The sequence below is a fragment of the Oncorhynchus masou genome, chromosome 33 (genome assembly GCF_036934945.1).
Source record: "Oncorhynchus masou masou isolate Uvic2021 chromosome 33, UVic_Omas_1.1, whole genome shotgun sequence".
Lineage (NCBI taxonomy): Eukaryota > Metazoa > Chordata > Actinopteri > Salmoniformes > Salmonidae > Oncorhynchus > Oncorhynchus masou.
In genome coordinates this window covers 40148804-40174107 of record NC_088244.1, presented here as the reverse complement: position 1 = coordinate 40174107, position 25304 = coordinate 40148804, and the positions used below count along the sequence as shown (strand labels likewise).

The 25304-nt window shown below is 43.6% G+C and overlaps 3 protein-coding genes across 3 annotated transcripts; 2 read left to right on the top strand and 1 right to left on the bottom strand.

The window, feature by feature from the left end:
- Positions 1-386: 386 nt before the first annotated feature.
- Positions 387-2104, bottom strand: LOC135528538 (protein kish-B-like). Its single transcript, XM_064957692.1, has 3 exons — positions 1998-2104; positions 1573-1704; positions 387-1329 (listed from the first exon to the last, which is right to left on the bottom strand). The coding sequence occupies exons 1-3, from the start codon at positions 2005-2007 to the stop codon at positions 1247-1249; spliced, it is 225 nt and encodes a 74-aa protein (XP_064813764.1). The 5' UTR covers positions 2008-2104; the 3' UTR covers positions 387-1246.
- On the top strand, positions 2091-10951 carry zgc:195245 (uncharacterized protein LOC565483 homolog). The gene is made up of 5 exons (XM_064957691.1): positions 2091-2222; positions 6195-6234; positions 6451-6622; positions 9556-9700; positions 10019-10951. Exons 1-5 carry the CDS (start codon positions 2091-2093, stop codon positions 10121-10123), a joined length of 594 nt encoding a protein of 197 aa, XP_064813763.1. The 3' UTR covers positions 10124-10951.
- A 911-nt stretch (positions 10952-11862) lies between these two features.
- Positions 11863-24845, top strand: inavaa (innate immunity activator a). Its single transcript, XM_064957690.1, has 10 exons — positions 11863-11937; positions 18178-18271; positions 18916-19049; positions 19265-19387; positions 20021-20261; positions 20521-20574; positions 20681-20984; positions 22159-22320; positions 22649-23405; positions 23534-24845. Exons 2-10 carry the CDS (start codon positions 18217-18219, stop codon positions 23627-23629), a joined length of 1926 nt encoding a protein of 641 aa, XP_064813762.1. The 5' UTR covers positions 11863-11937; positions 18178-18216; the 3' UTR covers positions 23630-24845.
- The last annotated feature ends 459 nt before the right edge of the window (positions 24846-25304 follow it).

Genomic DNA, 25304 nt, shown 5'->3' with positions numbered 1-25304 from the left:
CATTCTCTCAACCAGCTTCATGAGGTAGTCACCTGGAATGAATTTCAATTAACAGGTGTGTCTTCTTAAAAGTTAATTTGTGGAATTTCTTTCCTTCTTAATGCGTTTGAGCCAAACAGTTGTGTTGTGACAGGGTAGGGGTGGTATACAGACGATAGCCCTATTTGGTAAAAGACCAAGTCCATATTATGGTTCAAATATGCAAACCGTCCATCATTACCTTAAGACATGAAGTTCAGTCAATCCGGAAAATGTCAAGAACTTTTCAAGTTCAGTAGCCTTCATTTAAAAAAAAATCTGTATTTGAACTATTTTCTACATTGAAGAATAATAATGATGACATCAAAACTATGAAATAACACTTTTTTGGTTACTTCATGATTCCATGTGTTATTTCATAGCATTGATGTCATCACTATTCTTCTACAATGTAGAAAATTGTAAAAAAAAAAAAAAAAATAAAGGCTTTGTCCTTTCCAAACTTTTGACTGGTAATGTACATATATATAAATACCTTATAAATTGTTAAAATGCATTTATTTACTGTGATATATTGGAAACACTTTGTTTCCATGTTCACCCTCATCCACATCTTAGAAAATCACACTTATAAAAACATACACTTTGCATCTCTGTACTGGCAAATGTTAAGATGTGGTTCAGATCATTAGTGTCATGTTTCATGTCAAATTAATGGCTATATTATACATTGGTCCTGTGTAGGTACATTAGTCCAAAGTCCTGAACCCCAACAGCACTAGTCACACAATGGTGAAGCCTCACTCTTCACTCAAGTAACTGGCAGTAAATTCAACAAGACTGGCACTTGGAATATATTTACACCAGTACCATTTGTCTTGCAAACCCCCCCCCACATAAAATCTCAAAACTCTATTAACAGAAATAGATAAATCAACCACCCCATTTTGACCATTGACTGCACACAGGGGGACACTCATTTGTTGATCTCTGTGTCAGTCAGTGTCTTTTTCATCACCGTTCCAAATAAAATAAACATCTCACTTCAGAAAGTGAAGGGTGTGTGGCGTGTTGACAGACAGAAGACCACATTTCAAAAGTGTGTAGCCCCGTCCTCTTTTCTTGCCACATTGTTCATTGGTTCCAAGCTCAGCGGCAGTGTCCATGTAGCCTCGTCCCAGATCTGTTTGTGCGGTCTTGCCAAATCCATTGTTGTCATTGTCAAACAAATCTGGGACCAGACTAGACAGTCCAGCCTCCTATTTGGTCATTTCAGAAAGAGAACGTAAAACGCCATGGTCACACAGGATAGAGCCACTGTCAGGTGAAGTCTGGTCCCAATCACAGATGCTGTTGAGCCAATAACAAAGACAATCAAGGTGATATCAAGTTGTAAAAAACATCAAATTTCACACTCATTAGAAAAGCCAGTGGAGGTGTCTGTGCAAAATGCACAAGTGATATGCATGAAATCATGCTTAACTTTCTCTTTTAGAAAGCATATGTTTAGGGGTGCCTGATTTAACGCTGTTGACTAATTATCAATCTCTGGCATGTTATTTTGGGAGGCACCATCTTATTCCTATTAAATACCTTTGAAGAACACACCCCAGACCCCTCTCTTCTCTGCCAGCAGCCAGCCCTTCACTCGAGGCACTTTCTTCAGGTAAGCACACGTGCAGATGAACAGCAAGCCGAACACCAGTAAACCATCCAATGAATACACTGTTCAGAGAATTATAGCAAATTGATGTATACATTTCACAGATTTGTTTTGTACAGTTTTTGAAATTAGCTAAAGTTACCGAATTGTGCATTTCAAGCAAGTTTGAATCTCATTTAGGGCTTTTGACATTAATGGCTTGTGCTGTGAGCCACGTCTCCACATTAGCTAACTTTAGCTAGTTGGCTTGCTAACAACACCTGAACTTCCTGGTGGCTAAAGTTAGTTAGCTAACTACGTTAGTAAGCAACTGTACTTCCATTTGTTTCATGATGCCGAAATAAGCGTCGCATACCGTTTGCCATTTTCACAGGTTGTAGTTACTGCCAAAGCTTTTAAAATCAGTAATGTATCTGTATGCTTCTTGTCGTCTGTTTAGTAGTTATACATGAGCGACTTCTGTAAACCGGCTGATCAGTGGAGCTCGAAATACGTCGATTTGAGTGCTACTGGAAAGGAAGGACTAATGGATCGACGAGCAAGCAGCATCACAGGAACAGAAGGAATGCTGGAAGCAAAGGTAGGCAGCTACGACATTTGTATTTGTTTGACCAGATAAACATTTACATGTATCTGAGTAGTACAAAAATCTGATGGCTTTTGAGACACACTAGTACATGAACGCCAGTTGCAAAACCATTCTATTCCATATATGGTACAATAATGGTGCATCTCTAAGTGGAATCTTTTCCTTTTCTACTTCCATCTGCATTCTGCACTGATTTGAAGAGCTGAACTGGACCTATGTGATGTTTCCAGATCTGTGAGGAAAGGAGACAATAAGAGGAAGCCACTTAGACTATTAAAATGCACCCCATGTGTAGGAAAATCCACCTCTCTCTATTCACATTTAGGGATGGTTTTCCTAACAGATTGGTCCTGGACTAAAAAGCGCTTTCAATGGAGAATCTCAATTTGTGATGTTTTTTTAGTCCAAGATTAGGTTTAATCTGTGTCTGGGAAACCGAATGTCTAATTATATATATATATATATATATATATACATATATATATATGAATATGAATATACTGTTCAGAGAAATATACTAGGTATATATCTAAAGTAGCAAGCAAGCATACTCTATCACTCTTTTACTCCCCCGGCCTGTTGGTTTGTGTAACATTCCAGTATTAGACTTATTGAAAACACCCTACAGTAATAGCAACCATATATTAAGTCATTTACTTGAAAGCATAAAGGCCTTAGACCATGTTGTCCGATTTACTAGACAGCATTAAAGGGCTCAGCTGTCAAGGAGTAGATTCCCAAAGATGCTGAGAGGACTGCCATCACTGCCATGTTATCTTGGTTTAAAAGCAGCATAGCAACTCCGCTTGTTTATTCTGCATTACATTACATTTGTAATTCGGAGTGGTTAAAAGCAGCATTGATGTCCACGGCAATTAGCTAATCTGACGTCCCACTCCCTGGGGGTTGTGGTTAGTGGTGAGGCTTAGCTTGCGTCTCAAATGGTGCCCTATTCCTTATGTAGTGCACTACTCTTGACAAGAGCCCTGGTCAAAAGGAATGCACTATATAGAGAATAAGGGTGTCATTTGGGACGCACAATAATCTTGAATAGCGTAACGGGATTACAGGGGTTGCCTACTACCACTGTGTGTTGACAACTGGTAGGTTAAAACATTGAACTGTAACCTACAGACAGTCTTCTACTCAGCGACCGCACTACTATGTTGGATTCAGAAGCCAGAAAGAAGCAGACACCTGTCTGTCTCGAGGTGTGTGACATTTGACAATGGACTATTGAATAAGAGAGAGGGGGATCTTGTAGCTTGATAGAAATGGGGGACTGTGGCGATCGTGCCATGGAAGGGTCATACAGCACAAAGAAAGTGAGTCTATTTATTATCATCTGAACTCCTGTCTGAACTGGAGGCTCAACGGTCATATCTGGTTGTCTGTTGGCCACCTGTCACAGGTGGTGGTGACCATAGAAATATAATTATGTTATATTTCTATGGTTAACAACTGATTCTGTTCAACACAGAAACGTATCTGATCTGTGATGATGATGATTGATAATGTCCTTTAAAGATTGGATTCCATGTTCATTATGCATTAGTCCATTGGATGTTTTTATGGGGTTATATTCAAGGCAGAGCAACAACTTTACAGTGTCTATATTTAGTCAGTAATAGACCATTACAGACAGTGTGTGGAAGGACAATTGGCCTAGCGTCATCCGGGTTATGGGAGGGTTTAGCCAGGGTAGGCCGTCATTGTAAATAAGAGTTTGTTCTTAACAGCCTTGTCTAGTTAAATAAAGGTTAAATTAAACAATACAATAAATAATAATGTTACCACTAATGGCCACAAGGTGGCCAAGTGGGCTGTCAAAAATGGATCATCTGAATCTAGCAAGAAGGGACAAACTTCTTATTGAACTGGTTTGACCATAAACTGATGATATAGTGATACAAATTCAATCTAAGAGGTTGTCCCCTCAATAAATGAATACATAGTTGTTTTGATTTAGCACAATGATATGAAATGATGTGTGTCAGAGTTTGATGTAGCGGTCTAATCTCCCGACTCCAGAACACATATGCCCCCTCGGCAACGGTGCCTGAATGGTTTGGGAGAAAACAGACCAGTAGACCAGATTGGACTGGTCTGGATGATGACTGGCATTCACACAGTCCTTAACTTTGGATCTGTCCCAGTCTCCGTCCCCGGCTTTGTCCTCTTAATCCTCCATTTCCAGATCAACACCCTGCTGGGACCTGGCTCCAAGAGGGAGGGAGGGGGAGCGAGAGAGAGGATAGTGCTTGGCACCATACTGTCTTTAATATAGAGTGACATGTCTTATATGGCACATTTCCATGCAGGATTTACACCAGTGTTTTACCCAAAAGGCTCAGACTTTTCTAGTTCCATCTACGTGGACCTGCAACCGTGTCGCACTGGGCCATAGCTCCGTCAGACATGCTCTCACTTGGGGCAAAAGCCAAGCCACTGATACTTTTCCAGCTGGAATTTGCATAACAATGGCTAACTGTGAACTTTAAGAACTTTAACACCTTATAAAGCAACTGTTTTGATTATGCAGAGGTTGACTCTTCTCTTCACAAGTCCTCACTGTCAGCCCTAGCTATGGAAACACAATTTCCGTAGTATAACATAAGGGTGTATACACTATTGTAACACCGACGTTAAAGTTGAAAAGCGGCAATAGACAGACATGCAGGCACAACTTGGCACAGCATAGGGCATGCTGGGTAGTTGATGGGCTGCAGGACCAATAGCAGTCACTTCCCACAGCCTCCTTGTCTCCAACATATTATGTGTGCAGAGCCATCAGTCCAGCACGCATGACAATCTAGACCTGGAGTGTTGACATTACTGTGGCCTGGAACAAGATGGGTTTTGACTTTGTCTGTCTTAGTGAAAGGCCAGTCACAACAACTGCAGTCTGCCATCTGCCCGCTGGTTAATATGATACTATCCATGAGGCCTACTTCCAAACAAGAGTTGATTTCAACTCCTGGGTGTGGCTGGCAGAGGCATGTGCTCTGCTGTGTGCGTACTAGAAGGGACAGTCTGTTATGATGATTTGATTCTCTCTCACCAGCTGTGGTAGCCATTTCTGTACTTCCAATCGTAACACTTTACGATACATTCACCTTCATAAAGACTTAAACAAGTTTTATAATAAGGCTATTACATGGTTTAAAAAGGTGCAAAAGTTGTTCAGTTCTAATAGCTTGGTGTTTTCTTTTCATCGGCCTCCAGGGTATATTGAGAAGGACAAAACATCCATCGTTATGTACCACGATCTCTCATATTTGTTTATTTTTGCCATAAAATAGTTAACATGGCATTGTTATCACGGTGACATTAAAGCTCCTGTGGTGATGATGAGCTTGAGAATGGGCCAGGGAAACCTTGGCAACCTTGAGGGTGGAGCCAAACATTTGATAAGACCTGACGATCTGAAAGGGTGATAAGACGCGTTACATGATTCAGTCGTCAGCCATTGGCTCCCTCTGTGTGATAGCGCTTTGAGTAAATACAGACGACATGCGTTAAGAGCCAGGGATGGTACTTCCTCTTGTAGCACCTATGTAATTACACAACCTAGATCCCACAGGGCAAATCAATAAGCAGCTTGATTAACCAAGGGACGACTTGATTACATAGCATATTGTTTGATTAAAAGGTGTTCTGTGATGGATATTGTTTTGCACTATAGGAAAATAATACACACACACACACATCTACTGTTTCATAGCAGATTCTGGAGATGGTGATCAAATAGCATGTGGAGCAAACGTTGAAAGAGATTCCACTATGTGGCTCATTGACAGTGTCTTCATCAGTTCTCTGTTTTACACCGTATCCTTGGTACCATGTGGTGTGGCTGTGTTGTTCCCTACTGCATCATATTACAGGACCACATGCAGTGCAATGTTTGTTATACTCTGCTTGAGTTAATTAATGATTTCCTCTCTTTTCTCCCTCACCTTTCAGGTGCTTCCTCAGCGGCCAGGATTTCGACACCACCGAAAAGGTATATCTATAGTAAAACCGAGTACTGATTCAATTCATGAATTATGTGATCTAGATTTGATGGTACAAGTTGACTTGTGCTAACCTGAGTGCCTGTCCATTTTTGCTCTCTTGTCAATTCCTTATGGAATTTTCTGACAGCAACAGAGCTGGCAAGAATCAGGCTAGACTTGTGCCAAATCATCTGAAAAATAATGAACCCTTTCCTCTCCTGGAGAGAACTATGTGTGCCGAGAGCCCCTGTCCCGGCAGTCTACAGAGTTTAGTGAGGTCCCGGAGGGGACTCAGACCCAGTCCCAGCAGCCACCCAGGGTGAAACTGAATGGCTCCCCTGTGGAGACACCCAGCCACCACGACCTGCACCGCGAACTACTGCTCAGCACCAAACGGTTGGTTAATAATATATGCCATTTAACAGAAAATTGTATTCAAAGCGACAGTCATGCGTGCATACATTTTACGATTGGGTGGTCACGGGAATCAAACCCGCTACCCTGGCATTACAAGCACCATGCTCTACCAACTGAGTTACAAAGGACCAACTTGAAATAAAGACTCACATATACTTACAATATACACAGAAATAGACTAAAGGTTCTATTATACAGTGCATTTGGAAAATATTCAGACCCCTTCCCTTTATTCACATTTTGTTGCATTACAGTATTGTTCTTAAATGGATTAAATTGTCCCCCCCTCATCAATCTACACAATACCCTATATCAACAAAGCAAAAACAGGTTTTTAGACATTTTTATTTACATAAGTATTCAGACCCTTCACTCTGAGACTCGAAATTGAGCTCAGGTGCATCCTGTTTCAATTGATCATCCTTGAGATGTTTCTACAACTTGATTGGCGTTCAACTGTGGGAAATTCAATTGATTGAACATGATTTGGAAAAGCACACACCTGTCTATATAAGGTCTCACAGTTGACAGTGCATGTTAGAGCAAAAACCAAACCATGAGGTTGAAGGAATTGTCCAAGACAGGATTGTGTCGAGGCAAAAATCTGGGGAAGGAACATGTTTGCAGAATTGAAGGTCCCCAAGAACACAGCAGCCTCTATCGTTCTTAAATGGAAGAAGTTTGGAACCACCAAGACTCCTTTTAGAGCTGGCCGCCCGGCCAAACTCAGCAGTCGCGGGAGAAGGGCCTTGGTCAGGGAGGTGACCAAAAATCTGATAGTCACTCTGACAGAGCTCCAGAGTTCCTCAGTGGAGATGGGAGAACCTTCCAGAAGGACAACCATCTCTGCAGCACTCCACCAATCAGGTCTTTATGGTAGAGTGGCCAGATGGAAGCCACTCCTCAGTAAAAGGCAGTCCGCTTGGAGTTTGCCAGAAGGCACCTAAATCGATCGAACATCTCTGGAGAGACCTGAAAATAGCTGTGCAGCGACACTGCTTTGTAATTATGGGGGTGTTGTGTGTAATTGATTTTTTTTATTTTATATTTTTAATACATTTTAGAATAAGGCTGTAATGTAACAGAATGTGTAAAAAGTCAAGGGGTCTGAATACTTTCTGAATGCACTGTACATCTCAAAAGTTTTAAGAAAGATCACATCTGCCAATGCATAAACAAATTTAATTGTGCAGATACACTACATGGCCAAATTAGTGGATTCTGCTACTTCAGCCACACCCATTGCTGACAGTTGTATAAAATTGAGCACACAGCCATGACAAACATTAGCAGTAGAATGGCCTGTACTGAAGAGCTCAGGGACTTTCAACGTGGCACTGTCATAGTGCCACCTTTCCAAAAAGTCAGTTAGTCAAAATATCTTCCCTGCTAGAGCTGCCCCAGTCAACTGTAAGTGCTGTTATTGTGAAGTGGAAACGTCTAGGAGCAACAATGACTCAGCTGCGAAGTGGTAGGCCACACAAGCTCACAGAACGGGACAGCTGAGCGCTGAATCGCGTAGCACGTAAAAATCGTCCTCGATTGCAACTCACTACCGAGTTCCAAACTTCCTCTAGAAGCAATGTCAGCACAATACCTGTTTGTCGGGAGCTTCATGAAATGGGTTTCCATGGCCGAGCAGCCGCACACAAGCCTAAGATCACCATGCACAATGTCAAGCATCGGCTCTGGAGCAGTAGACACGCATTCTATGGAGTGACGAATCACACTTCAACAACTGGTAGTCCGACGGAGGACTCTGGGTTTGACGGATGCCAGAAGAATGCTACTTGCCCCAATGCATAGTGCCAAACTGTAAAGTTTGGTGGAGGAGGAATAATGGTCTGCGGCTGTTTTTAATGGTTTCAGGCTCGGCTCCTTAGTTCAAGTGAAGGGAAATCTAAACGCTTCCGCATACAATGACATTCTAGACAATTCTGTGCTTCCAACTTCGTGGCAACAGTTTGGAGAAGGCCTTTTCATGTTTTAGCATGAAAATGCCCTCGTGCACAAAGGAAGTTCCATCTAGAAATGGTTTGTCGAGATCGGTGTGGAAGAACTTGTCAGGGCTCTTTGCAGGCCTGTCGTCAACCCCATCAAACACCTTTGGGATGAATTAGAATGCTGACTGAAAGCCAGGCCTAATCATCCAACATCAGTGCCTGACCTCACGAATGCTCTTGTGACTGAATGGAAGCAAGTCCCCGCAGCAATGTTCCAACATCTAGTGGAAAGCCTTCCCAGAAGAGTGGAGGCTGTTAGAGCAGCAAAAAGGGGGGACCAAACTCCATTTGAATGCCCCTCATTTTGGAATGAGATGTTCGAAGAGCAGTTGTTCACATATTTTTGTACATGTAGTGTAATTGTTTGTGTGTGTGGGATAAACCATATTTGTAAGCTAATAACGAATCAAATAAGAAAATGTGTGAAATATATAAAGCAATGTTGGAACTGGTCAATAGGTTTCATGTAGAGAATGTGAGTGAAAGCGCATAGGTCTACTGATGGTGCTTTTATTCCCAGTTGTAGTGTGTGTGTGTGTGTGTGTGTGTGTGTGTGTCATTTTCATTTATATTTATGGCTCTGTCTGCCTCATGGCATGGCACATACATACTTGTAATGACATTACAGTGATATTACAGTTCACGTGTTATACACTGAGGCCTGAGGACGGTGTATGTCATACCCTTTTCACGCAACCATCCCAACTCGATCCATACTCTTCTGGCTTTGATATTTTCTTTTCACATTGTAGACAGAAATGCAGGCACCGCTTGGCACAGCACAGAGCAAGCTGTGCCTGCATGGTCTCGCAACTATGTTGGATGCAAACCAGGCCGGCACAGTACACCTCTGCTTGGCTCAGTAGTGTGAATATGTCTGAATATGTTGTCTGTTGTGCCTCCTTTTAGAGGCCTGTTACCGGGAGAGAAGCCTGAGCTGAAGCGAGTCCTGGAACAGAGGAGGCTGGAGCAGCATAAAGAGCAGGAACTGGCTCTACGGCCTCCTTTAGAACTGGAGACTGAACTACGCAAGAGACAGCAGATACTGCTGGAGGTAGTACACAGACACACACACAGAAACACACACACTATGTAGTTAACAGTAAGAGGATAAACAAATGGGGTATTTACAAAAATAGGCTATGACCATGTTTGAGAAGAAAAAAGTTACTGGATCCAGTGTGACTCAGTTGGTAGAGCATGGCGCTTGCAACGCCAGGATTGTGGGTTCGATTCTCATGGGGCACCAGTATGAAAAAGTTGTTATAAAATGGATGCACTCACTACTGTAAGTCGCTCTGGATGAGATCCTCTGCTAAATTAATAAAATGTCAAATGAAGTGTCTGAAATGAGTCTACTTTTGTGTTTCAGTATGAGCAGGAGGAGATCAGGCGTCGAGAGGAGCAGGAGAAAGGTGTCCCTGAGTTTGTTCGCGTGAAGGACAACCTGAGGCGCACACAGGTGTCTGGGCAATGAAGGCCACATGATGCTCTGTCCCTTCCCATCATCCCCCGCAGCCTCCCACCACAAAGGCTCTGGCTGGGGCCCGTTTCTACACCCAAGAGTCAAAAGACTGCACTTCTACGCCTCCCTCACCACAATGGTTCTGCCATTACAATGCGACCACCCTCCTGTTTCACCCTCCACCAACCTCCACTGTGCCCCATAACCTACAGCTATATGATGAGGGTCAACTTCACTGCAGCAAGTTACTGAAAAGACTGGGACTGATATGCATCTCTTGCTGGACTGTTTATACTTTGAAAAAAGCTAATAAAGAATCAAATAAGAAAATGTGTGAAATATAAAGCAATGTAGGAAATGGTCAATAGGTTTCAATGTAGGAACTGGTTTCATGTAGAGAATGTGAGTGAAAGCGCATAGGTCTACTGTAAATGATGTGTATGTTCAGGACAAATATTTTCTTCTTTATGAATAGAGTCATTATTTTTCTAAGTATTTTGTATTATTTTACTAGAAACACTTTTTGTTTTGAAGTCTGCATTCAAGTCAGTCACTTGGTTTACAGCAGCATAGTGTCAACGTGTAAGTGTGTTCATTTTTGGGTTTGTTTATTTCTTTCAAAGTCCATAAATTAAGTATAGGTTACTCCACTATTGGACACATGACAGTGACTGGAACTCTCGATTTTTGTCGTTAAAGCATTAGTTGTCACTCATAGCTAAACCACCAATGACAGATGGTATTAGTCCTATTCGTTTGAATTAATCGTTTGCCTGTTCTTGTTGCTCTTTTTCTTTTTAAGCAATGTGTTTATCAAGAAGACAATAAAGATTTCCAGGATTACAATGATTCCTTTTTCAATAACCCTTGTGTTCTAGAATCTACAGGGACAACAACTTTGAGAATCGATACTTGGGTAGCTCTCCTGGGCTCAACAGTTCCCTCTCACTGCGGTCTTTCACATGGCAATAGGACTTAATTAGCTGATCTTTTCATTCCATCACGGGATGAGCAAAAAAACTGGCCATCTGGAGGGGTGGGGGAGGGGTAGCTATAACGACATGCTCTTCCTCTCCCCTCCCGGCAGTAAAGGGATGTCCGCGGGTCTGGGGGTGGGGTAAACATGGGTTGCTTATTTAATTTAAATGTATTCTACAATCCATAATTCTCCTTGGGTGACTAAGTAAATGCTTATATTACTCATAACTGTAGGGCTGGCTAATAGCCTATCTGAGAAAACAACTAGTCTAAATTCAGCATTGTAAAATTTTGAATGCATGTCACGCATTCAAATCAGTGGCTGTAAGTCTAATGCTATTTATTATTCAAGCGACAGGCTCCAACACACCAGCCAGCTGTCCACCGGCACTCGCCTCTGCCACTCCCCCAAACTTTTCTTTCCTCCAGCTATCATTCTCTACTATCATGTCCCCCCTCCGAGTGTCGTGTGCTGTGTCAATAGGGCAGAGCGTGTCTGGAGAAAAAAATGCTCTCGATTAAAAATGTTCCTTGTAGATGGGGGAATTAACCAACATAAAGTTACATTTATTTTATTTTTTTAATCGTTAAGAAACTATACCACGTAAAATAAGAAGTCTGTCAAATTCACAACTCACAACAGTTGATCCACTCATTTGCATTTGGGAAACTGAACTCACAGCTCAAGTGAGACAACCCTCTCTCTTTCCAGATAATGGTATGATCTGAGGACAGATGTCCCACCAGAGAACGGAACGCCGCCCCCCAATGCCCATCACACATCTGACTTGAGAAAGACTCGACATGCTGTGAAGTCCTCAGGATTGCTGGACCAACGCGTTTAGAAGGTAAAAACATTCACATTTTATGAACGTATTGTTGTTATATGGGAAAATGAAAATACAGTTACAGTGACAGGGTATTGCACTCTGGTTGAAACAACGTAGACAGGGATAAACTATGAGCAACTGATACAAAGTATAATTCGATGTTATATTGCAGCTATATGAGTTCTGTGTGACTGAGGATGCCTTTTCAACTCTGAAAGTATGCTTTATTTCAGACATCAAACTTCTTTTTTTTACTTTAGATGAGTCACTCTCAGACATCCTGTTATTTTACATGGTTATTATTTGTCTGATAAACTGTGAGTCGTGACAATTGCTAAACAATTGCTAAACGTCTACTTCCCAGAATAAAAATTGCAATAGTCCTGGAATATTACTCAGCGAGAGTGTGTCGAGTCTTAACACACTAGTCATTTCAATGACACAATAATGAGTAGATCCTGCCACATGTTGAAGGCTATTTAACACAGGAAGAGGAGACACAAGTAGCTAATGTCATGGTCTCACATAACAAGCCTTTTGTCTGAACAAAAAAAAAGTTTATTGGTGTCATTTTCATCCATTGCCACTACACAAGAATGTTGTCCATTTGAAATTGTTGACAAACAACTCCCACTGACCTGTAACACCTCAGTGTTAATTCTGCTTCGGCACTTGCAAAGTTGAATTGTTTACTTGTGACAAGCACATAGATGATTTGACAAAATGACCCGTAGGGTAAAGGAAAAGAGCCAGAGATACTATGAAAGGGCGAAGAAGCTAAGTCAGCCAGTCACACATCCTGTTGCCATCATTTACAGGGATTGACCACTATTAACTCGTCTTGAGGCCCGGAGAGTCAAAGAAAGCCATATGTCTTGATCTTGGAGAACAATGGAGGATCTCTGCTTAGGACTCTGTATTTATATTGTCTTTGGTCTGCAACAGAGGTGCTGTGTCTGGCTAGAATATGGCCTCCACCTCCAGGAACCAGGAAAGTATGTGTTGCTCATTACTGTAACTTTTATTATTGTCTCCATTGGAAAACAAAGCCTTTAATAATGATGACACCGTTCTGACACCTCCCGAGTGGCGCAGCGGTCTAAGGCACTGCATCTCAATGCAAGTGGCGTGACTACAGTCCCTGGTTCGGATGCAGGCTGTATCACATCCTGTCCTGATTGGGAGTCCCATAGGCCAGCGCACAATTGGCCCAGCGTCGTCTGGGTTTGGCCCGGGGTAGGCCGCCATTGTAAATAAGAATTTGTTCTTAACTATATATAGTATTGATGGGCATTGGATTGAAGATTAATTTAGATCAATGATGATCAATAATCAGTCTGCTGATTCATTCTCTCCATTCCCGCTGTATATATATACAGACAGAACAGAATGGATCTATTTTGCTGAATGGATGTTGGCTGTTGACCAGCCTCTGAAATCAGACATACTGTAAAGTCGTTTGGTTTCTTCCATAGTATCAGCATACCCTAGAGAATCTTAATTACAGGCTTCACATAGGCCTGGTTTAGTTTCAGTTGAACACACATGCGCACGTACACATACACACACATACACACACAGGCATCCCTCACTGTTTCCTAGGGTAGCTAGCCCCCGTTGGTAATTCCAGCAGCCTAGACCCGACCACAGTGGTAATGCAATGGTGGTGGTGGGCTACATTCCAGGAGAATCCCAGAGGCACACACACACACACACACACACACACACACACACACACACACACACACACACACACACACACACACACTCTTCCAGAGGCTCATGGGATTGGATGGTGGATAACAGGGAAAGTCTGGGAGACAGACAGTAAATCCTCGCCATCATCCTCTCCTCCTATAAACAAACTGTTTCCCGTTAGATGCTTCATTTTCATGGTCCAGCGAGCAGAGGGGAATGAGGATGGGTGTAACCGTAAGCTACTATCCTGAGAAACCCTCCTTAGATAGCTGTCATCGTTTGCTGTGATCATCATCACAGGACTGGTGTAATTAGCTTATTATGACAACAGCAATGAAGTCATGTGCTATAGGGTGGAGCATAAGGTAATGGCAATACTTCTACAGGAAATGCTGAGCTAATTGGCTATTCTTGACCCAATGGAGTGATTTGTTGATTTTCAAATTCACCCCTCCTCAGTCCTCACCCTATGTTTTCAACAATCATACTTGTTTACAGTATGAAGACTATGGCAATATTAAAGGTCAATATGAAGATGTCAATGCCCTGGGGAAAGGCTACCTACGTAAGAGTGATGTTAATTGACTACAGCTCAGGGTTCCGCACCATAGTTCCTTCCAAGCTCATCACTATGCGAAGGCCCCTGGGACTGGACACCTCCCTCTGCAACTGGATCCTGGACTTCCTGACGGGCCGCCCCCAGGGGGTGAGGGTAGGCAACAACACATCCGCCACGCTGGCCCTCAACACGAGGGCCTCTCAGGGGTGTGTGCTTAGTCCCCTCCAGTACTCCCTGTTTACCCACGATTGCGTGGCCCGCACAATTCCCAACACAATCATTAAGTTTGCAGACGACACGACAGCCTGATCACCAATGACGATGAAACAGCCTATAGGGAGGAGGACAGAAACTTGGCAGTGTGGTGCCAGGACAATAATATCTCCCTTAACCTGAGCAAGACAAAGGAGCTGATAGTGGACTACAGGAAATGGAGGTCCGAGCATGCCACATTCACATCGACAGGGCTATAATAGAGCGGGTCGAGAGCTTCATGTTCCTCGGTGACCACATCACTAAAGACCTATCATGGTCCAGACATGCCAACACAGTAGTGAAGGGGGCACTACAATACCTATTCCCCATCAGGAGGCTGAAAAGATTTGGCATGGGCCCTCAAATCTTCAAAACGTTATACAGCTGCACCATTGAGAGCATATTGACTGCTCGGCATCAGAGGCGCTACAGAGGGTAGTGCGTATGGCGTATGGCCCAGTACATCACTGGGGCCGAGCTCCTTGCAATCCAGCACCTCTATGCTAGGCGGTGTCATAGGAAGGCCCTAAATTGTCAAAGACCAACCACCCAAGTCATATAAGGTTCTCTCTGCTACCGCAGGGCAAGTGGTACCAGAGCGCCAGGTCTTGGACCAAAAGGCTCCTGAACAGCCTCTATCCCCAAGCCATAAGACTGCTGAACAGTAAATCAAATGGCTACCCAGACAATTTACATTGACCCCTGTTTATTATCTATCCTGATTGCCACTTTTACCCCTACCTACATGTCGGGGTATTACCTTAATTACCTATACTACCTCGTGCCCCTGCACATTGACTTGGTACCGGTACTCCTTGTATATAGCCTCATTATTGTTATTTTATTGTGTTACTATTTCCTATTTTTTATATTTAGCACATTTTTATTAAAAACATTCTTACTTTTTAACTCTGGATTGTTGGGAAGGGACTCTTAAGTAATTATTTTACAGGAAAGTCTACGCCTGTTGTATTCGGTGCATGTGACAAAAAAAAGAGTTCTGATGTTTTGCACTCTTTCCCCACCCTATGTTGTCAGTGCTCACATAAAACGATTATATGGGAAATGTTGTATGTTTTGGCATAAGTTTCCAACTTCTAGAAGGTCCTGAATGATGCTGTATCCCAACCCAACTCTTCCACCCACCCACCCACTCAGTAGATATAGGCTCCAGGTAACCACAGATATTGTGAAAGTCTTAGGAGAGTTATGGGGTGGGGCAAAATACCACATTACCCTGCCTCTGCCTGCATCTGATTAGCCAGTTCCTGTGTTCCTGTTGCCGTCTCAGTTTTATATTATTCATGTGGCTGCGTCAGGGAGTCTAAATTCCCCTACCTCACTCCACTTCACCCACTCAAACTCAGACCTGTTCATTTCCTCTCTTTGAGAGGAGGTAATCTAGCCTGGAATCGAAAATGATATGCTCTGAATGTGCTCTGTTTCTGCTCATATCAGTTGTCATTCAAGGCTAGAGTTCCTCTTCCTTCTACTGTCTCACTGTAGGCCCCTATCTCAGCCACAGCTCTGTTCCTTTCCCCGCTCCTCCTGCTCTGTTGTCTCACTGTTGGGCCAAGCAAACCACCACTCCTCCTCGGCTGGAGCTGGATCCAGCCCATCCAGAGGTGTCAGCAGTTATTGAACCCACAGTAGATTATGCAGACTGGTGGCTGGATACAGGGGATATGGAGCCTTTGTTTGCCTCTGTGTTTTCAGCCAACAGCGGTAGACTATAGCATGCTGTTCACTCATTGTGCTGCTCTGGCTTTCTCAAAGCTGCATCAGTCCACATGAGTTACTCTGCTGAATGGACAGAGGATGGGCCGATATAGGCCTACCCAGCCAGTGGGACTCAACACAATAACATCCTGGCAAGGGGTTTCACATGATCCCTACAGGAACAGGCCTGATACCCATCTCTAAACATCACTGCTCTAGATAGGACCAGTGGATTTACTTGGACTTGGTCACACACAGCGGCTAAGTCTACATGACCTGAATGTGAATAGAGACATGAGCTACATGAACTCCTTCTGTCTGTTGACATACTGAAGTTGTGTTTTTAGACATAGATACAGAAGATACATAACAGCAACCCCAATAGTTGCTCAGTCTGAAGGAAGTTATTTCCTGTGTTATAAACGTCTTCTGGTGTGTCCGAAATTCCCTAGATGGTGCATGACTTTTGATCAGTTATGGCCAAAGAATGTGCACTATACAGGGAGTAGGGTGTCATCCTACACATACGTGTACTACTGACCTGTTACAAGGGATGGCAAGGGATATCATTATATCTTATAATCTCGTTAGCTGCCATAAAGAAGTCCTTTGTGATCTGCTGAAACGTGGAGGAGAGGAAAGGTACAGCTACAACTGATGACAGACACGTGAATGAAAATAAAGTTATTCACCTAGAAACTAAATATAGATTTTTCTAGTCTTATCCTTAGTTGACTTCCTCAACTCCCCCCAACTCATGTCAGATGACATGAGAATCACGTCTGTCAATGAGTAAGATCTCCATTTGAGACAGTTTGCTACAACAGGAAAATAATCCTGGAGCAACTGGAAATTATGTGGATTATAATTAATGGACATTTTTTTTGTAGTTGATCCATTTTTCTTTCGAGCAAATCAAGTCTGACATTTTAAAGTGAAAATTACAAACTTTAGAAGCTTTTTTAAACCTTGAATAGACGACAAGTTTTTGGGGCGGCAGGGTAGCCTAGTGGTTAGAGCGTTGGACTAGTATGGTTGGATGGTTGCAAGTTCAAATCCCCAAGCTGACAAGGTACAAATCTGTTGTTCTGCCCCTGAACAGGCAGTTAACCCACTGTTCCTAGGCCGTCATTGAAAATAAGATTTTGTTCTTAACTGACTTGCCTAGTTAAATAAGGGTAAAATAAAAAAATAAAACATTTCCAGATGTGCAGGAAAATGATCAGAAACAAAAGAGTGATCAAATTAAGATCCTATATCTGTAGAACCCAAACATGGTTTTCAACTTGCTATTCTGTCCCCTATGCTGGGCTTTATGTCACTTTTAATGTGAATGTGTCAGTGAAATCAGAGATGTGCCAAATCATGAATCTCCAGTGGCTTTAAGTGAGCTGTCTGATGCTACAGAGACAGGCTAAGCATTGAGGCATTCTTCCACTTCAAAAGCCCCTTGAGGGTTGTTTCTCTGGACACCGATTGAATGGAGAGCTGGTGTGTGTGCGTCTGTGTGTGTGAGACTTTGGGAAGGGGGAACAGGTGCAGTCCATGAGAGGGTTAATTTCCTTGCCTTGCAGCCATCTGCTTTCTTTCGTGTGCTTTTTGCGGGTCCGTTCCTTTAAACACCCTCTGACATACCTCACGGCGACACACAACACACACACACACCCTCCCGGAGAATGGTGTTGTGCCCTGTGACCGTCGCCATGGCGCCCGGTTTTGGATTAACCCCTGGACCCCCGCACATGTGCCGAGTCAAGCATGGAGGCTGCTGCCTAATGTAATAGGAGAACAGGGGAGAAGAGGATGGAAGCAGGGAGAAGAGGGAGATGGGGGTAGCACCAGTGGGGACTAAATCAGTGTTTTAAAGAGCCATTTAGCATCAGGGGTGGAAACGGATGATTGTGCAATATTTTGTAATAGTTTTTTAGGTGAAGCAATTTTTCACTTTCCTGAGTGATCTAAACATTGGATCTGTACAATCTGATGAACATACAATCTGATGAAACTATTTAACTCTTTTCCAACAGGTATTGTTTTAACACTGTAAAGAAGACCTTCCAACAGCCATGATGGAAAAAGAGGAGATCAGTGACACTGACAGTGGGATCATACTCAACTCTGGTAGGAGCTTAACACAACAATGCTGAACTTTAGGTCTAGGTGCAGATATAAACTTTATAGAAAGCACTGAACATGTTATTAATGCTTAGACCTAAACATTTAAGATGTTTTTACAATTGTATGTGCAAATATTGAACTTTAGAGAGAAATTCAGGAGCTAGAAGCTTAGTGATAGTATAGTTTCCTAAGGACTTGAAGCGAGTCGACCATCTTGCATCTAGTAGGTTAGCTACAGATGTAGGATCTTAATTTGAGCCAGTTTCCTACAGCATGAAAATAATCTTGCAGCAACAGGAAATGTGAATTATTATGTGGATTATAATGAATTAACAATTTCTGAAGAGGTTGATACATTTTTCACAAGTTAAAATCAGTCTGAAATGTCAAAATGGAAATTACAAACTTTAGAAGCCTTTTTTAACCCCAAATACACTATAAATTGTACATTTCCTAAATTGCATAAAAATTATCCTCCAACAGAGTGATCAAATTAAGATCCTACATCTGTAGAAAAAACATATAATTCATAATGATCGTTCATTTTGTGATATAAGCTCCAAATGTGGCACCAGGTGATGCCTATAATGGGGGCCTGTGCTCTGTTTTAAACGCTCCATTAACATCATCTCCTATGTGTGATGCAGGTCCCGACAGCCCCACGTCGCCGGTCAAGGACTTGACCACTCACACCCGGGCCATGAGGCTGAAGCATCAGGTTCTGGAGGAGAAACTTGAACTGTGTCTACTGGAAATCAAAAAACTCTGCATCAGAGAGGCTGTGAGTAGTCACACTGGAATTAGGGATCTAGTCAACACAGAGTCTTACCCATTAGAACAAAAGGACATCCTCAGAGTTTGAGGTGATATTTGGTAACGTGATCATGAGAACGTGATTCGAAATCACCTCTTCTACATTTAGAGTTGATGGTTGAGATATAAGAAGTGTGTGTTTACAAACAAATCGACTTGATTTGGGATTTGCTTTATTTACAGGAGCTGACAGGAAAACTGCCGCCAGACTACCCTTTACTGCCTGATGAAAAGCCCCCTCGCGTTCGCAGGAGAATAGGAGCGTCCTTCAAACTGGACGACAGACTCATACACCAGGATGGAGAGGTACAGTATAGGCTACTCAGTTTGGTTTTGTTTCTTTTGAAATTCAGCCAGGTGTAGCAACATCTCTCAATGTCTTGCAAGGTTCAGTACGAAGTTCATGTATTGCAGTTTCCACAAAGTTTTTTGTAAAAATGTTAAATAATTGCTCTTCCTGCGCCTCCCGAGTGGCGCAGCCGTCTAAGGCACTGCATCGCAGTGCTAGAGGCACCACTACAGACCCGGGTTTGATCCCAGGCTGTGTCACAACCGGCCGTGATCGGGAGTCCCATAGGGCGGCGCACAATTGGCCCAGCGTCGGCCGGGTTAGTGGAGGGTTTGGCCAGGGGGGCTTTACTTGATTCAACGTACTCTAGCGACCCTTGTGGTGGGCCTCTGTCGTCTGCAGGGTGACCTTGTTCGGTCGTCAGTTGAACGGTGTTTCCTCTGACACATTGGTGCGGCTGACTTCCAGTTTAAGCGTGCAGGTGTTAAGAAATGCCGTTTGGCTGGTCTGAGTACACATGACTCGACCTTCGCCTCCTGAGACCGAGTTGCAGCGAGGAGACAAGATCGAAATTGGGGAGATAAAGGGGATTTTTTTATCCTGTTATTGGGGTTCTTGACCCTGATCGAAGCTAAAAACCCTCTCCACAGGATTCAGAACTCCACTCCCTAGAAGCTGACCTGGCCTTGCAGCTCCAGATCGTTGAGGCAGCTCGTAGACTCTCAGTGGAGGATCACCTGTCTAAACCACAGAAGAAGAGCAGGCTGCAGCAGTGCAAGAGGGAGGAGAAGAAAGTCAAGGATCTACAGGAAGCTGTGTTTCAGCACAGGATCAGGAAGGAGTGCTCCTCTCCACCAACTAACAAGAAAAATAACTCAGCCAAACACAGAGGTGAGTGCTGTGCATTTGCTACTTCTGCCCCCATCTGGACACATTGGGCTCTGCAATCTGCAGGGAGGTTAGGTGCCTTTCTCACTCAGTCCGATGGAGGTTGGATGGATGGATTCTCTTTTTTTTAATAAACAATTGTTTTGTTATTGAATCACATAAGCAGTACATTTCATAAGAATTACGCTACAATGTTGATAATTTGCCCAACCCCTTCCCCCAATTGAATAAAGTCTTGAATAAATCCTCTTTCTGTCGCCAGATCTGTGCATTTCTGATGACAGCTCCCTGTCTGATGCAGTGGCCTTGGACGATGGTGAGTTGTTATCAACTAACACAGTATAAATGCCAATACAATTCAACACCTCCAAAGTGTCATCATGTCTGACTCTTACTATTATGTCTCCTCTGTCTATCCATAGACATCGACTCTGGCCCTCTCTCTCCCTCAGCGTCTGTAGACCCACTCCTGCAATCCTCTGTGGGCTCCCTGTCCCTCCTGTCCTCCTCCTCCCAGGGCAGTCTCCAACACTCCTCTGGCCAGAGCCTCGTCTCCAGCTGCAGTGTGGAGCAGACCCAGACCCAGAGCTTCAGTATGGGCTCCAACTGCAGTGTGGAGTACCCTGAACGCTCCCCCATCCAGAACTCCCCCTGGAGAGAGTCTAGCCTGGACCAGCCCTACCTAAGACCCAACAAACCCCTCTCTGCCTGCAGCAGCAGGTCCAGGTAAGAGTCCACGTCCTTTTTGGATTGAAACCCTGTGGACTAATAATCCAGCTCGCACAGTGGATCTGGGCCGATTCCGGCTGAGAGTCAGACACGGCCGACGTCAAGTGGCCCGAGTTTGGGCCGCCTTCGGCAGTATTACTTATGGCTGGCATGCCGGGATTGAGCTCGGGCCGATTCCTGTGTGAGTTATCATCTGGCCCAAATGTATTACTTGGGGCTCGGGCCGATTGTGGCTACTCTATTCTCATTGTTTCTGTGATCAAAAAATAAAATTAACATTTAAATGACATTTTTTAAGAGTCCTATTTAAGTGCTATTTTAGTATTTTGATACTTTGTGCAAGGCAACTGATAAGCATGAAAAACTGGATGGGGCCTCACGAGTGGCGCAGACGTCTAAGACGCTGCATCACAGTGCAAACTGCGTTGCTACAGATGCTGGTTCGATACCCACACTGGTCGCGACCAGGAGACCCATGAGGCGACGTACAATTGGCCCAGGGTTGTCCGGGTTAGGGGAGGGTTTGACCGGCCTGGATGTCCTTGTCCCGTCGCGCTGTAGCATCTCCTGTGGCGGGCCAGGCACATGCACGCTGACACGATCAACAGGTGTTATGGTGTTTCCTCTGACACGTTGGTGCGGCTGGCTTCCAGCTTAAGCATGCATTGTGTCAAGAAGCAGTGCAGCTTGGTACGGTAGTTGCAGTGAAGGGACAAGACAGTTGTAAAAAAACAAATGTGTGGATGGGTAAAATTTGTATGTATAATAGTCATATTTAATATGACTAAATTGGGACATTTTGTATACATTTATTTAAATTAGCATCAGGCCGCTTCTGGGAGGATTCTGGTAAGATGCCGGCAAAGTAGGATGAATTCCGGTAGACAGAAACAGCCCGATATGCAAATTCTGGAAAGTCATTCATTTTGATTCCGGGCCGATTCAATCAGTTCCGACCCCCCGGAACTAGGATGCTTCTGGGCTGATTCCTCATTGCTAGCTGGGAAAGGTGGAGCAGCTGACTGTGTGCAGGCCCTACTTCACTACTAAAATATTTATTCTGCTCAGAACCCCATAAAAAGTGATTTGCATTTGACCTCATATACTTTTGAACTAGCAGTTGTTATACTCCTGCCCTGCCCCATCTCTATCTCCTTCTTTCTCGGAGCAGCAGTCCAGTAGGGACCCCAGTGTTTCCTGCAGACAGTAGAGTCCTGCCCTCCCACTTCCCCTCCATTAAGAACCTGGCTCTGAGACATGGACAAACCCACTCCTCCAGCGCCCCCTCTACTCCAGAGCTGAACGTACGCAGACAGTACTCACAGTCCTTCAGGTAAACAACCAATGCTTCAGGACGTCAACACCATAACGCAGAATGTCATCACCAGCACACACAACGTCAACACCATAACACAGAATGTCAAAACCATTGCAACATGACTGTGTTGATTAGCTTTATTGTGTCTTCTTATGTGTCTGTTGTTGTGGACTTTGGTTGTAGATTTGTCATCAGTAACATCAATTATATTCATAAAATACATTGACTAATACATGTAATAATGAAGTTGCTGTATTAATGCACGTCATAAGGAGAGGGACATACACAAATTGCATCACAGTAAGTTAACTTTTTTCTCCCCTGTCTATTTTCTTCTTCTCAGACTTCCCAAAAGTAAGCCCGCTCATGACCTGAGTGAAGGACGTGGGCGTGCCAGGTTGCCACGCAGCCGGCCGGAGTTCCTGGTTCGGTCTCCACAGTACTCTCCCCAGCTCTTGTACCAGTCCAGCTCTGAGGACAGCAGCTCTGAACACTCTGTCCCCTCCTACACCAGCTCCCCCAGCCGGGACAATCACATAGACAGGGAGGGCCCCGCACCCACCGAGATCCCCAAGCTCTGCCCTCCTCCCTACGGCTTCCACTACGGAGCTAAAACTCCCACCAGCCCTGCGTTCAATGGCTCCAACAGCCACAGATTTTACAAGAACAACAACCAGCACCAGTCCTCTCCCAGCTTGAGAAGGAGAATGGCGGAGGAAGGCCACTGTTCCCCTCTGTCTCCGCAGGACCTGGACAGTCCCCTGGGGAGGGATCTCTACCTTTCCCCCTCCAAAGCCCCCCAGCCCCAGCACAGGCACTGGGAGCAGGAGAGACAGGGCCCCCCACCGTTAACCCCCGGGAGAGTTCTGAAGCTCCCACTCCCCTACACCCACCTCGTACGTACCCCGTCACTGAGGGAGTACCCCACACACCTCGCCCGGGTGCAGCCCAGGGAGATGGTGTCAGAGGAGCTCAAATCCTGGCACCAGCGGAACCAGTTCCAAAATCAGCTCCAGAAGTCCCGCCCGGGGTCCCTGGAACGGCACGGGTCATTCAGAGTAAAGAGCCCCGGGGTCCCTCACCTCCCGCCCTACATGCAGGTGACAATGCCCTCTAACACCAACCAGCATAACACACATTGATCTTAGCATAACTAGCATCCCCCATTTATATATTAAAACATATAGATATGGAACTAAAGGAATGTGAATGTGTTGTTGTGTTTCAGGGTCCCCACCAAAAGGTGATCCTCCAGAGGGCTGCAGATGGAACTCCAGTGCAGTGGTTTGTTGAAGAGGACTCAGAGATCGTTAGCCAGGTGTAACCACAGCCATATATATACTGTATAAGGTGCATAATTATATGTGTATATCTATACAGTATATGTCTCTGGCTGTAGCCAGGGGGAGTCGCCCTACTGCAGTATGCTATGCTACACACGAGGAGCGAAGGACCCTCTCTAAACTATTGAGTATGTCTGTATTTATTGAATCAATGGACTCTGTGAGATTATACTGTATGTCCCTGATGAGGGACAACTGTCCTTGACAAAATGCAGAAGACGACCTTGGCTCCATGGGTAGTCGGGTACCATGATAAGCACCTAGCTCTACCACTTGTGACGTATGTATTTTATACGTTTGTCATTTCTATGTAAGGCGCTTTGCCAGTTTATTTATTTTATTTTGAAAAGAAAGTTGATATTGTGAGTCAATTTGATTATTTTCTACAGGTTAAATATGCTAAGTTTTTGTAACAAGTTTCATACATTTTTAACTGGCTATAACATTTCAAGATTACTGCTTACTGTAGACTCTCTTTGTGTGTGGTACACATATTTGCACAACAAGGTTCACCTCGGTTCCAAAATAAATTACGGCCTTCCTAATATAATCATTTATTTCTTTAATAAAATGTCTTGACTGTTTTCTTTCTCTATCTTTCTCTAACTGCCAAATCAGTTCTGTTATACTCACAGACATTATTTTAACAGTTTTAGAAACTTTAGAGTGTTTTGTAACCAATACTATCATGTACATGCATATCCTAGCTTCTGGGCCTGAATAACAGGCAAGTTTTCCTCAAGCAGTATAGGAACAATATACAGGTAACTTCCCAAAATAAAGGAAACACCAACATAGTGTCTTAATAGGATGTTGGGCCACCACGAGCCGCTAGAACAGCTTCAATGCATCTTGGCATAGATTTTTTGGGGGGCAGTTTCCTGTAACTCTCACTAGAATTTTATTACATAATTTTTCATATTATTTTTGAAAATAGTGTTCGAAAATGCTAGAAAGTTGCTGTTTCTCCTTAAGCTGTAGTACACTAACAATAACATGAAATAAGCTGAATGTTAACCTGTTAAACTATTCATTTATATTAATCTAAGAGGCCTTTGTTTCTAAGTGGTTGGTTTGAAGCATGATTGTGTTGGATGTTTTCACTGCATTGCGGTTTTGTTGTGGTACTAACCAGTTGATTATGTCAGTTTTGATATTGTTTGTATATTTATAATAAAAAGGCTTTATATTACTGATTCTCAAAGTGCAATTTCTTTTTAGAGAGATTCATTTGGAGAGGCATTTGTTTCTAAACAATATAAAATATCATAATAACAATATCATTAACATATTTTAAAACTCACCATGTGAAAGTTTGCACACAAAAAAGACAACACAGTGACATTGTCATACTTAAATGGATTAATCACAGAATTGAGACGAGATTCTTTCAGGAATGTTTATTGGGTGAAGCTGTTCAATGACCAATCAGAAGCCAGGACAGAACCAGGAAGTGTTTTGTCTGTCTCCTTCAGGAAGTGTTTGTGTTAAACCTCATCAGCTCACAGCAGACGTTCAGGACCGAGCCAGAAAAGGATGATCAGTAGTATCACACAGCAGAGCACTACCAGATACACACTGAGGACAACCCAGCGGCAGTGCCACATCCAGGGGGCCAGGGAGCGCTCTCTGCGCATAAAAAGAGAAGCTGGGTGT